The sequence below is a fragment of the Centruroides vittatus genome, unplaced genomic scaffold, assembly GCF_030686945.1.
Source record: "Centruroides vittatus isolate TY-2023 unplaced genomic scaffold, ASM3068694v2 contig_717, whole genome shotgun sequence".
NCBI classification, from domain to species: Eukaryota; Metazoa; Arthropoda; class Arachnida; order Scorpiones; family Buthidae; genus Centruroides; species Centruroides vittatus.
The window spans coordinates 3,684,023-3,698,073 of NW_027122456.1; the positions used below are offsets into that span (position 1 = coordinate 3,684,023).

At 28.8% G+C, this 14,051-nt stretch overlaps 1 protein-coding gene across 10 annotated transcripts in view; it reads right to left on the minus strand.

The window, feature by feature from the left end:
• Prosap (prosap) overlaps positions 1-14,051 on the minus strand; it is a 133,569-nt gene that overhangs the window by 41,494 nt on the left and 78,024 nt on the right. For all 10 annotated transcript variants that reach the window (XM_067276856.1, XM_067276859.1, XM_067276858.1 and 7 more), the window contains 3 exons: positions 9,322-9,393; positions 6,897-7,005; positions 391-542 (listed from right to left, as the gene is read on the minus strand). In XM_067276856.1, the coding sequence (XP_067132957.1) occupies positions 391-542; positions 6,897-7,005; positions 9,322-9,393 (333 nt within the window). The remainder of the gene's footprint in view (positions 1-390; positions 543-6,896; positions 7,006-9,321; positions 9,394-14,051) is intronic.

Below are 14,051 nucleotides of genomic sequence, written 5' to 3' on the forward strand. Positions count from 1 at the left end.
ACACTGCTTCCAAACTGCCTTTTAAACACAAAATCTATTGATTATTTACAGAAAATTATGATATGCTAAGCAATCTTAAATGCTAATAATTTTTAAGAAGTCTTACCATTTTTTTTTTTTACAAAATAGTAAGACTCCTTAAAAATCAGTAATGTTTAAGATTATTTAATTATAAGATGGAGAGAGAAGATGAATCTAAAACTATGATATGCTTTCTTTAAGGAAACAAAAGTTAAATTATTTATTTTGTTAGAAAAAACTGTTTTTCTTTAGTTTTAAATTAAAAATATAATTTATTAAAAGATCTAGTATATTAGAAAATGCAAAATTTATCTATTCAAAAGCTATGAAAAATATTTATTATATTGCAATAGTAAAAGATTTATATACCTTCAAAGCCTCATAGTTGTTTCGTTCTACTGCTTTATGCAAGGATGTTTGTCCATCTTTAGTTCTAAAATCTAATAATGCTCCACCATTTACTAGAGCCATTATGACTTTGGCAGGAACCTTTAAAGTTGTAGCAACTGTAAGTGGTGTTTCTGTAAGATAAAATATTTGATCTAAATGTATTTGTTAAAAACAAGAAACATTTATATTAATTGTAGTAAAAAAGAAATTTGGAAAAATGTCATTATTTATAAAGGCCATTATACGAGTAACTTTCTGGAAATCTTTATTAGTTAAATACATGTATTATTTGTTCATAGTGAAAGTTCCAATTATAATTTTAAAAAATATCTTTTTAAGTCTAGAATTCTTAGTTTATTAGATATTTTTTAAGAGTATTTAATTTTCATCTTCTGAATTCTAAAATAGTTACTTTTTTTCTAAGTTAGCAAACTAAAGAAAGTTATTACATTTCATTTATTTTTATTAATTGTTTTTATTTTAATGTAGTCCGTTTTTATTGCTTTCCTTCAAAATTCTTTGAAACATTATTTGATTTTTATTCATTACTGTTGCAATTAATCTATGGATGTCTAAAATTGAGAATTCATATAAATCTTTCTAATTGTATTATAGATATGGCACTCAATAGTGTGATTTTTATTCCAATGGCTTCAAATTAAAAACATTTATTGCTTTAAACATTAAATTATAATACTTAACTTCCATTTTTTAAACTTTTTTCTATAGTTTGGTTTTTTTATAAAATAGTTTTTTAGTTCTAAAACAAAAATTCTAAATGGCAGAGACTTTATCCATTAACTAAAGATATAACAATAATTTCTTTTTACAAATACAGTTGTCCCTTGATAGTCCGACGTTTTGCAATCCAATGTGCTCAGTAGTCTGACGCACCTCCTGTCAAGATCACTGTAGTCCCCGTCACGTCTGCTTGCACAGAAGCATGCTACAACATGAATCTTCCCACCCAATTCTTACACGATGACACACATTTCTTGTGTTTTCCGTGAGCAGTTCTGTTCGAACAGTTGGAATAGGGTTTTTGTGTGTGTTTTGTGTGTAGGGTTTTAGTGCCAAACTTTTATTTAATTTGTTTAGAAAGTTCAGTTCAATGGCGAGCATAAGTTCAAAACGAAAGCATAAAACACTGACTCTAAAAAATAAATGGGACCTTATTAAGAGGTGCAAGTGTGGTGAAACTCTGACTGCGATAGCTAGATTCTATGATATTGGACGAGCTACAGTCTGTGACATTATGAAAAACAAAGACAAAATCGAAAAATTTATGAAATCTGTAGAGGATGATTCTAGGGACAGAAAAACCCTTAAAATGAGTGAATTCCCTGAAGTTGAAGAAGCTCTGCACATCTGGTTTAAGCAACAACAAAGAAGACATGCTCCTATTTCAAGTGACATTTTAAAAATTAAAGCTCAATTTTTTTTATCAGGAATTGACAAAGAAAACTGATTTTCGTGCTAGTCATGGCTGGTTCGAAAACTTCAAAAAACGGTACGAAATACGATTTTTGCAGATGAGTGGAGAGAAGTTGAGTGCAGATGAGTCTGAGGTATCTGAATTTATTCAGAATTTAAGCAAGAAGATCACTGAATTAGACCTAATTCCTGAACAACTTTATAACGCCGATGAAACTGGTCTAAACTGGTGGCAACTTCCAACAAAGACATTTGTCACTCCAGAAGAAAAAAAAGTTTCTGGTAGAAAACTTCAGAAAGAACGTATCATTCTCATGGTATGTGCGAATGCATCAGGAACCCACAAGTTAAAACTGCTAGTTGTGTGTATGTCCAAAAACCTCGTGCCCTCAAAAGTGTTAAAATATTGACGCTACCAGTTATGTACATGTGCCAAAGCTGTGCCTGGATAACAAAAGAAGTTTTTCTGGATTGGTACAAGAACAGCTTTGTCTCGCAAGTTAAAGATGAGCTAAGAAAAAAGAAACTGCCAGTGAAAGCCCTCCTCTTGTTAGACAATGCTCCAGGACATCCTAGTAAGGACGGATTAAAAATCAAAACTGCCAATGGATATATTGAGGCAATGTACAGTACTTACCGAAAAATACTATGGCATTGATTCAACACATGGATCAAAACGTTATCAAAACTCTCAAGGCACACTATAAGAAGCGACTCCTTATGGATATTGTCAGTCAACCTAATGCTGACATCACATCAATTTTGAAAAAGTTTAACATCAAAGATCCGATTATCACTGCTGCGTTTGCCTGGCAGCAAGTCAAACCTACTACATTGATTAAATCGTGGAAAAATATTTGGCCCAGTAACCCACTTCTTCCAATAGAAGTTGACAAAGAATCCAACAACCAATCTCTGCAAGTTGTACTAGATGCTGCCTTCAAATTTGCAACAAAGTGACTAATTCATCAGAATCAAGTGAAACTTTACGAAGGTGGATTTTAGATGACAATCTCAATGCTGACTTAACAGATGAAGAAATAATTAAAGAAATGACAGAATCTGATGAAGACATGACCCAGGAAGCACAGGAAGAAAAATCTTTCACCATCAAGAGTAATGATGCTGTGTTGGCTGCAAACACTTTGATGCATTGGTGCGAGGAGAGAGCATATGACTTTGAGAAAATTTTGATGTTAAAGCAGATACAAGAACAAGCAATGACAGACTGTCTAAACAAGAAAAAGCAAAAGACAATCAAAGATTTCGATTAAAGTTTACCTAGGGAACCCCAATGGCCATGCTTCCAGTAATCTCGACAGCATGTGATATTAGAAATTCATTGTAGGTGGCGCAATTTTCAAATTACACTATTGTATATAAATTTCTTTTTTTGCATGACAGTAAGACTCCTGTGTGTGTTATTCTGACTAGTTAAACATTTATGAAGAAAAAGTGTTACTTTCTGTTATTTTTAATAGTAAATAGGTAAGTTTCTATTCGTTCTAGTTCTAATGTTGAAATGTGAAGCAAATTTAATAATTTTCTCATAATAATATCTGTTCATAGAAGTATTTTTTTATGAGATAATGGCTACCGCTGACATTAATTTGGAAAAATTTTGGAATAATTATTTGTACCTCTGGACAATTCTCTCGATTAACGTACTCTGGATTCGATGATTTAGCGATAGATAAGAAAATACCGAGTGATGTGAAATTTGCAACATGTAGAAGAAGAATTGTCAGAATCCTATTTGTATTCTTTTATGTATAAAAAATATCACAAATGGCAATTGAAATCTGCAGGGAAACATTTTCAAATTTGGTTAATGTTACCTTAGGTGCCAAGATGGCGGTTCGTCTCTGATTCCAGCAAGGAAACAGTGGGATGCACATTCTAACCTAACCTAACATATTCTAATAATTTGGTTGCTAATAATTATGGTAATTTATTAGAATAGGTTAGGTTAGGTTAGAACGTGTGTCCCCACTGTTTCCTTGCTGGAATCAGAGACGATCTCTGATTCCACCTCACCTCTGATTCACCTTCTGATTCTTGGCACCTAAGGTAACATTAACCTCAAATTTTTATAAAACATTTGAGCTTTATTTATCTCGGGTCTGGAATTGAGCCAAAATGGAAAGAACGGAGTCTGTTCCAGCTGCTACACAAAGTGATGAGTGTAAGAAGGTAAAAAACAAAAGTAGATTCATGTGTTGAAATTAAAAAACGTGTAAAAATATCAAGTAAAAAGAGAAAAATTAGTGCTAAGGATCATAAATCCAATAAAAGTGAGAAAAAACGAAAAGGAAATGTAAAAAAGCATCAAACACGTGAGTAAAGATTTGTTTTATTTTATAGTTAGTGAAACTTGTAAAATAATCTTGAAACATTTATTATTTATTAATGTAATAATTATTTTTTCAATAAATTCTAAATACTAACTAATTTGCATAAGTTTTTGAACGTAGTACGCGTGCGTAGTACAGTAAACAAAATGGCGACCGGAAGTGCAGCCATTGGGGTTCCCTAGGTAAACTTTAACCAAGATTTCTTCAAAGTGTGAGCACAGTATGTACATATTTACATATGTACATAATTAATCTACCTACATTGTGGCATTTAGTTATAATGTTTATAAATTACTGTACGTACTGTATTATTTATGCCTATACATACTGTATATACATTTATTGGCTTCCGTATTTCTTTTAATAAACATGTTTAAGTTAACCAAAATGGGTGTTTCATTTCCATATTAACCTAGGCAGCATTTTACTCATAAAATGTAGGAATATTGTAGGCTACTGCTAACAAAACAATGTCAAATATGTAATCACTTTCGGTAATCCGACACCCCTTTGGTCCCATACCTGTCGGATTATCAAGGGACAACTGTATATCAAAATGCAGTAGAATCCTGATTATCTGAGATAATGTGTACTGATACTACTTCAGATAACTGAAAATTGGATTTAAAAAAACTGTCATGACCATTTCAAATTAAAATTATGAACGGGTGCCGTGTTGCTGGGTACCTGCAACACGGCATCTGCACTTCTTCACTCTCTACCGTCTCACTTCTACACTCTCTACTCTACTGTCTCTAGGCACATCGTGCTTGTCATCAGTTGCCAGTACATGCAGTTAATGTAGTCACATTGTCACGTGCAGTAGAAACTAGTTGAGACATGTTTGCATATGTTAAATAAGAATGTAAACAAGGTTTGTAACAATATTTATAGGTAACCCCCGTATAACACGGCCCTTCTATAGCACAGATTCACTCTGGCACGGTTCGAGAATTGGGAACATCCCTGTATAATACAGTGCTTTTATGGCACAGATTCACTCTAATATGGTTCGAGAATTGTGTAAAACCCTCGTGCAACAAATATATACACAATTTTAAGGGGTGCAAGAGCTTATTTTCAGATTCAAGGGGTGCTGACCACTAAAAAGGTTAAGAACCGCTATTCTAAAATAACATAAATGTAAAAGCATTCTAAAATTAACAGAATTTTAAATATTGTTCCAAATTGAATCTTGTTTCCAAAAAAACTTGATGAAGGGTTATTAATAAAGCCAAAAATCTTAGTTTGATTAAAGAGTAATTTGCTGAAAAGTACATAAGGTAATTTGTGTGTCTCTAGTTACTGTCTAGTTCCAACATATGCCAATATTGATTATTGTGAATCTTTCAATAAGCACTAACTATAACTCAACATTTTGTATGATTAAAAGTTCATATTTTGTTTAAAACAATCAAAAATTTGATAAAAATTTTATCTTCTAATAACTTTTTCCTTTGAGAAAATCAGTGTTTTTATTTTTGATTGATACTCATTAGCTTCTTGTGCTTTTGACTGATGTAAATTATGCCTTAATTATGCATTTGTTTCTCAGTTACTGGCTGTGTTAAACAGAAATAAATGCAGATTCATAATATGGATGTCTTTTGCAATTTTAATATTTTAATCAAATTTTACATATTAATTGATCAAAAATTAAAATGATCAGCTAACAGTATTAATTTCTGAAGAAAAAATTATTTTTGTGATTATTAAAAATAATTCTTATAAAAAAATACATTTCAAAGAAAAAAAACTGTAAAGTTTATATAACAAAACGGCTCATTTAACTTAAATTTAATAAATAAAAAATTTAAAATATCTATCATTTTGAATTTATTAATCCCATTTTCAAAAGATATAAAAACAAAAAATATTAGAACAACTACCAAAGAAATTCATAAGATATAAAAGAAATTATCTTTACAGTTATATGGAAATGTAAAATAAATAGTTTAAAATTACTAAAGTCATACACACAACAATTGTGTGTTATAATCAATGACAATGATATGTTATTAATTAAAAACAATTATGTATTACACACACAACAAATTATAAACTACATCTAAGTTATATGTAATACATATAATTTACATTTAATTCATACTTTCATTTAAGATGTACAGGTAATCAGCACTCACAAGAGTTAGGTTCCTTGGAAATCTTGCATATACTGAATAGGAAGGCCTATAGGAAAATTGAGTTAGGTTCCTGCAGTTTGAGCAAATTTGGCTGACCTAAAGCATGTTGCTATCTTGGAATATTTAAATTTTTACAGAAAAGCAACCCTATTTATATAATTATGACATACACTTTGTCACGTACAATTTGGCAGAAAGCATTGTTGCTGTAATGCTGTGACTTCAATCTGTTAGTACAGTAGTCATTGTTACTTTGCTTGAATAGGTCAGAAAATGTAAAAACTGGAGATCACAAGAAGTACATGTTTTACAAGTAATTCATAAATATGCAAATGTTTCACAAATAGCCATGGGATTGGTCATTTTTTTAATCATGAATAAGCTAAAGTATGAATACTGAGAGTTGCCTGTGTTACTTACATATATATGCTACTATTAATGTATATAAGAGGAAAATATATTTTTATATAAATATATTTTCCTCTTTAGCAGAGTTCATTGATGAAATTAATATTACATTTATAGTTTTATAAAAAATTTACAAAAATATTACCTCCAGTATCAGGGCAATGGAAATTAGGATCTAGTCCTCTGGCACACATTTTTGTTATTTTTTCTACATGTCCATTAGATATATATTCTAACATCCTACGTAGATTTGCCTGTTTAATAATAAATATATATCAGTATAATTAAATACATTATATAAATTTACATTAATAATATATTTAGATTCAATTCTTTTTGTAAAATCAATTAATTAATTTCTAAACAATATGATACTTTATGATAGCAATTTATAATTAATTTATTCATCTTTTATTTTGGATTTTGATTATACCAAAATGTCTTCCTGTGTTAAGAGATCCATACCAGTAGTGATAGGACTCACAAAAGGGGACTGAATTGTTGAAATAACATTTTAATTTGTGAAGTCTTTCAGGAAGAATTGTAAACCTTTGATTTCTCTCCTTAATAAGCAGGTTACAAAACTAGATACAATTCCGTCTCCATTTCCATTGCCAACCCACATACATGATTACCTATCCTTTCAGCAACCTATTGGTCTAAAGAAATAGAGACTGGTTACCTGGATACAAGGCTCAGCCATCAGTCAGTGAGTAAATCAATGTGCAACTCACATTTATAACTGAATAAATAACTTAAAAAATCAAATAAATGCATTTGTCATGATGCCTGAATAAAACTGTTACAAAATGAACAAAACTTTTATTTGAACAATTAGTATCATCAAAACTATTTATATTTTCATTGCACAGTTATATGTGACAACATAATATGTAAAAAGTCATGTCATTGCACACTATGCAGTGCTCCATTTAAAATGAATTGGAGCTGGTTTTTATTCAATTATTCAAACCATTAAATTCAAACTATAACAAAACTTGTTATATGTTTTAATGTTATAAAATTGTTGTGTGTGTTGTTTAATGGTTTATTTAATTAGTATTGTTTTATTTAATGTCGAATTTAATGACTTTGATGTTCTACCATGCATTAAAATGTAGTTAATAAAACAAAAAATCATTTGTTGTCTAACTGTTTGCTAGGTAACAACTTTTGCACAAAACACTTGCATGGAGGCATTACTTATTGAACAGCTTACAGCAATCAGTCATGTACCAATAATTAAATTTTTGAATATATTAAAAATATAGAAAATACAAAAATATATTATCTTGAATGTAAACAAAAAGTAATTTTCTACTGAAACTTGTCTGAAATGTAGATGATTGTTCATACTTAAGCTTAACTAAACAGACAAGATTATTTACAATAGCCTAGAGCAGGATAAACGAGAATATTTTGGGAGAATATTTCCAATTCAGATTTCCTTCTACAGAAAAAACCTGAATTAGTAGTAAAAATGCTTCTTTCAATGTTCTTTTAGTCACTAGAACAGGTAAATTTTCGTCATCAGACCTATCTCTTACAGATCTGGAGAAATAAATACTGTAGGTGACAACTGGGTGATTATTATTTATTTTAATTGTCAGTTGTCACCTACAATATATATTTCTCCAGATCTGTAAAAGGACTGATGAGAGGCAAATAAGTCTGAAATGCTTTTCTAATATTTTAGTAACTAAAGTCTGTACGATCATTCACCTAAGAGTTCCTGTGTGATAAGTTCTCCAAAGCAATTTTATGCTCCCTTTCAACAATCTTAAAGAGAATAAGAAGCAATCAAGTATCTAGAATTCATTATTATTTTAAATATAAATGCTTTTCATATTTTTGAGCTATCTTCTTCGAGATCATACTTATTTTTATTCAGACAGACTAATTTGTATAAAATAGTTGTTTTGATGATAAAATTGAAATATTCAAAAAATGTCTTAAAAAAACATTGAATTCTTAATTTTAAGATAGTTTATTAAATTTTATATCAAAATTGAGAAATCATATATATAGGGATTTAGCAGAAAAAAGTAAGATTTTATTTAAGGAAACTTACAATATGTAACAGAAGTGTTAAAGATACATTTTTTAAGCATAGTTTCCTTGAAGAATGAGGAACCATTTACAGTTTGTAATATGTTTGTCTTGGATGTGCAGAAAGAATACCCCTATTTTTCAGCTGCTGTAAGTCACTACATTTGACTTCACTATATGCTCCCTAATAGAAATATTGCAACAAGCAAGTTGTGTTTGCAGTGTCATGTTTGGTTGGGTACTGTTATGGAGGAGTATCATATTACATTATTTGGCAACTTGTTGCCTTAATATCACTTCATGTCATACACTTCAACAAGCTGCTAATAAATAATTGCTAATTTACACATTCAATAAAAAATGACATCATGATTAATAGTACTTGTTAACTTTTTCAGATTGAGTCTTGTATAATAAGAGTAATTTAAGCACACCTCAAATAGCATTTCAGAATGTTATGACATTCTGAAATGCTAATAATTACTAAATATAAGCTTAAATTATAAAATTTCTTCACTTACTCTTGTATGTAATTGTTTGATGTGTTTTTCATCCATATTTGTCATCTTGTAAATCCTCCTCTTGTATCTCAACTTGAAAAAACAATTATTGTTGTAAATATAGATATTTATTTATAATTACATATATAGGTATATGCATACAAACTACATACTTTAAAAATATAGTAGAATTTCAATAAATTAAAATATCAACTTTTGTCTTAATTGCTTTTATTTTTTTCAAACTTTATGTATTGTATCACTAACTATTTACAGATTGATTTTTCTTCATTTTTTGATGTTAGAAAATTAATAAAAATGTAATCTTAGAAACCTATGAAACACAATGTAATTCACTTTTAAATACTTGAAATAAAAGTTGTAAAACTTCAGAAATTTTTAATTTTCTGTATTTTTTTAAAGAGAAAAATACATAAAATAATTGTTATTTAATGCATAAATATTTATGAATTGGATTTTAAAATAATTATTAATAAATAAATTTTATTGCTTGCTATAGTTCAAAAAAATTCATATAATTGTGCATAACTATAATTTTGGTACTTAAAAATTTTAATAATTTGCATTTTTTTAAAAAAATAAAAATTATATTTTCAATAAACACACAAATGATTAATATGATATACTTATTTATAACTCTTAGCTTAAATCTATATACATTGAAATATCTTCATAACACATGCCTAGAGCAACAAAATTATCAGTACAGCAAATTTATTTTCAATTCCCGATCTCTTAACAACGCATCTTAATATAAAATGTTTCAGTTTAATGAATATCACTGTAACAAAAATTTCAGTTTAACAAAATAAAAGTTTAACCCTATACAGTAATAAACAACACCTTCCTTACTCCTTTATAGTATTTATTGCATCGACCTTTTACAAAAGAAAAGTATCATAATAATGAAATCTATGAATGTACAGTACAATTAGTTTTCTTTCATTTTCAATGGATAATGAAGATGGGCCAGTTAGTAAATATATTGGAATGATGTAACAGTTTTGGAATTTATGAGGAATATTCTAATTATACATGTATAATAAAAGAATAAGACATCTTTCAGCAATAAACAATGGCTATTCTGGAGAGAGACACGAGATTACTAGTATGCCATTACTTCAGATATCAATTGTTTGTTGAAGACTATGTTACAAACTTTTAGTTACATTGACAGCCAGATGATTGAGGTAATAAAGATATTAGCCTGTCATATTCTGAGGAACCTGTACTTGAATAGAATTTGAAATCTCAAGAATTTTTCATGGTCCCATCACCCACAATCTAATATGACCAAATTCACAACAGGCATGATTAAAAGGCTATCTTGGTGCACATAAGAAAGAGTGAAATAAAAAATGTCATAAACATAAATGTTTAATTGACTATTGATTTTTACACAATTTTAAAAGTTAAATTTGTTTTAACTAGCAATATTAAAAAACTGTGATTTTAAAAATTCCTTATTCATAAAAGTACAGTGGAACCTCATTTAACAAGTAATTCACATAACAAGCAAAACAAATTGTAAAAAAAAAAAAAATGACTCGCTTAACAAGCGATGTTTTGCATAATGAGTGACGAGAAGAGGGGAAGTCCCAGATTATGCGCATGCTACACCAGTCTGTGTTTACCACTCGTTCCACTAGCATATTGGTGTTGCTTGTGACCACACACTTTTCCAAACTTGTGTTCAGACATATTACATATAAATATCAATAACTATATCCCATTATATAATAATCTTGCAAAACGATATGCCAAATTCTTGGGTTATGTAAAGGCTATAAATATTAGAAATTAAATAATTTGACTAGAGGTAGGCAGTTATGCTGCCATCCTGTATTAAATTTCATGACCAATTCCAAATTAAGTTTCAATTCTTTTTTTGTTTTCTGCAAATTGAATTTGCATTCTAGGTTGGTTCATTCTGCACTAGAAGAAAAGATGATGATGATTCACGGTCCTTAACAATGTACATTGTATAATTTTTTTGAATAAATGTTATAGATAAAATATTTGAGTATTTTTTTTGGTGTGGAATGCATTATCATATTTTACATTAATTTACATGGGAAAAATTGCTTTGCTTAACAAGTGTTTTGCATTATGAGTAAGACTCTGGAACAAATTATGCACATTAAGCAAGGCTCCACTATATAAGTTTTTCATTGTTTAATAACTTTTCCAACATCCTGTTATTCTAACTATATATCAGTATAACAAAATTTCACTATAGAGAACTTGCATGAACGTAATCTCACGTTCATGCAAGACCAAATCATCACCACTCTGCCTCTTGCGCCATATTTGTGCTGTGCTGTTTGTGGAGGTGTATATAGTTTGGCTTGCATCTGAATGTTTATCACATGTAAAAGATGGCAAAAGATGCATTTTACTTTCCTGGCTCTGTTATATATATAACAGAGGAAAATTATGGGAGCATTTTTACATTTTTGGACTCAGAGGACCTTGAAATATCAAAAAATGAAAAAAGTTTTGAGATTTTTTTTCTGTAGGTATGGATGCGTGCATGTGTGCAGTGGGCACAATTTTGTTCCAATTTCAAGCTTAATAATTCCCATAACTTTCTTGAAAATTTCTGAAATTTTGCAGGGAGGTTTGTATATTAGAGGGATCAATGCTATTAAATTTTGGTAGTTAAAGGTCGAAACGATCATGATCATATTTCGAGTAGGATCAGATTATGAAGATTTTACTCATTATTAACATTTACAATTTTTTTATAAAATTAATCTCTACCCTCAAAATTAAGCCTTTTGTCATTTTGTAACTAAAGATATAAAAAGTTTTTTTATAACAAAATCTCATAAACAACAACTCCACACACACATTTATTTATGTTTAATAGTATAAAATTTATTTTTTAATTAAGATCTCATAACATCCGGGAGTCTTTGCTGGATTTTTTTACTTAGTTATTTAACAACTCTTACTAGACAAGATGACAACTGGTACAGAAGTAAAATTTTGATGTATAATGGAGTTGATCCATACAAAGATGATGAATTTGTTTAGACCAAAGATAGAATATGGTGACATCTTGTCATAACAACCCATTTTTTAACTCTTAATCACACAAAAGTATACAAATCACTTAAAGCTTAATTTTGTAGCAAGTGCCTGGATTGATCCAAAGATTTTGGCAGAGTTCTTCAGAACATAAATTTCTCTTGCTAGGAAAGGTAAGTACATTAAAACAAATTATAATACTTGGTCATTGTATTGTTGTACTGATTAAAAATGTAATTTTATGTTAGTTTCATTGACCATTGCATAGCAACACTTCTAAGTGCTGATTGGTAAATTTTTTTTTGTAATTGTCAAATTTGTTTTATTTTGTTTTAAAATTTACTCACACTGTATCTCTTCATTAGGTGAATCACTCAAAGTTTATGCTTTCCCCCATTTAAAGTTTGGTTACTTAGTCATTTATGAAATGAAGTTAAAATAGAGCAGAAATGTCACAAACCTGGTGCCAGGCAAAATGCACTTGCACAACAAATGTATAATGTCCCAGATATATTTGTTGTGCCAGATATATTTGTTCCAATATGTCACACGCAAGTTGTCTATAAATTTTGGTATTCCCATAATTTCTTCATATTGACATTTCACTATATAAAAATTGCCATATGTTATATTTTATGCACTAATACTTATTTATTTTTTAAAATTTTATTATACTTGAAACTAAAATGCTTACGAAAAAATTCAGTAAAAATTTCATAGTTTTAAATTCAACATTTTCATTAAAAAAAATCTATTATCTGGTATTGACTAAAAGACAAGCAAGCATTTGTTTTTATTTTAAAGAATATTCAAAACAACTTAGATTAGTTTAATTCTATTTTTTTATTTTTAGTTTAGTGTAAAAATAATAACTAAAATACATTTTTATTTAAATTTCACAACAGCTAGTCAATTTATGATTGATATTTTGAAAAAGATTAACTTACTACTAAAAATTTCAGAATGAATCAATATACACATAGAGACTAAACACTAATTAGATATAGAAATAAACTAAGCAGCTTTACAAAGCTACTTTTTATTCACAGAATATATAATTGCAAGTTTTTCAGTTGAGTATAACAAATTCAGTTTGTTATAGTAAATCTTATACAGTTTGTTAAAAAGTCAAATGTGAAATATCATTAAAACAAATTAAAACAGTGAGTAGAGTACAGACATATTCTTATTAAATGCATAATGTTTAAAGTTACAACACAAAAAAATTTTAAAAAGAAGTGACACTTTTTAATCTAACATTTTTGGTTGTTTTTATTGACATTTTTCAAGATATAAATAGTGATCAAATGACAGTTTCATTCGAAACAAATGGAACATATTTCTGACACATATTTAAATACTGTATTACTGTTCTAGAACAAAAATTCGAAACGAAAATGCTGAACTTTTAAATAATACATAATAATAAAATACAATATGGTACTTCCACAGCAAAATTTCTGGTTTCACTCTAACATGGTTTTGGAAATTCTCGTACAAAATTTCACAATTGTTAAGTGTAAACTTCATTATTATTATTATTTTTTTAAATTCAAGTAAGCATATATGTTGTCTCAAATTTGCCCATGAATTTTAGAATATTGAAATTTTCAAATTATTTTGTTTTTCATCAGGTTTACATTAATAAAAACTGATAGGACAAGGACGAAAAAATTGCACTAACTTTCGTATCAACC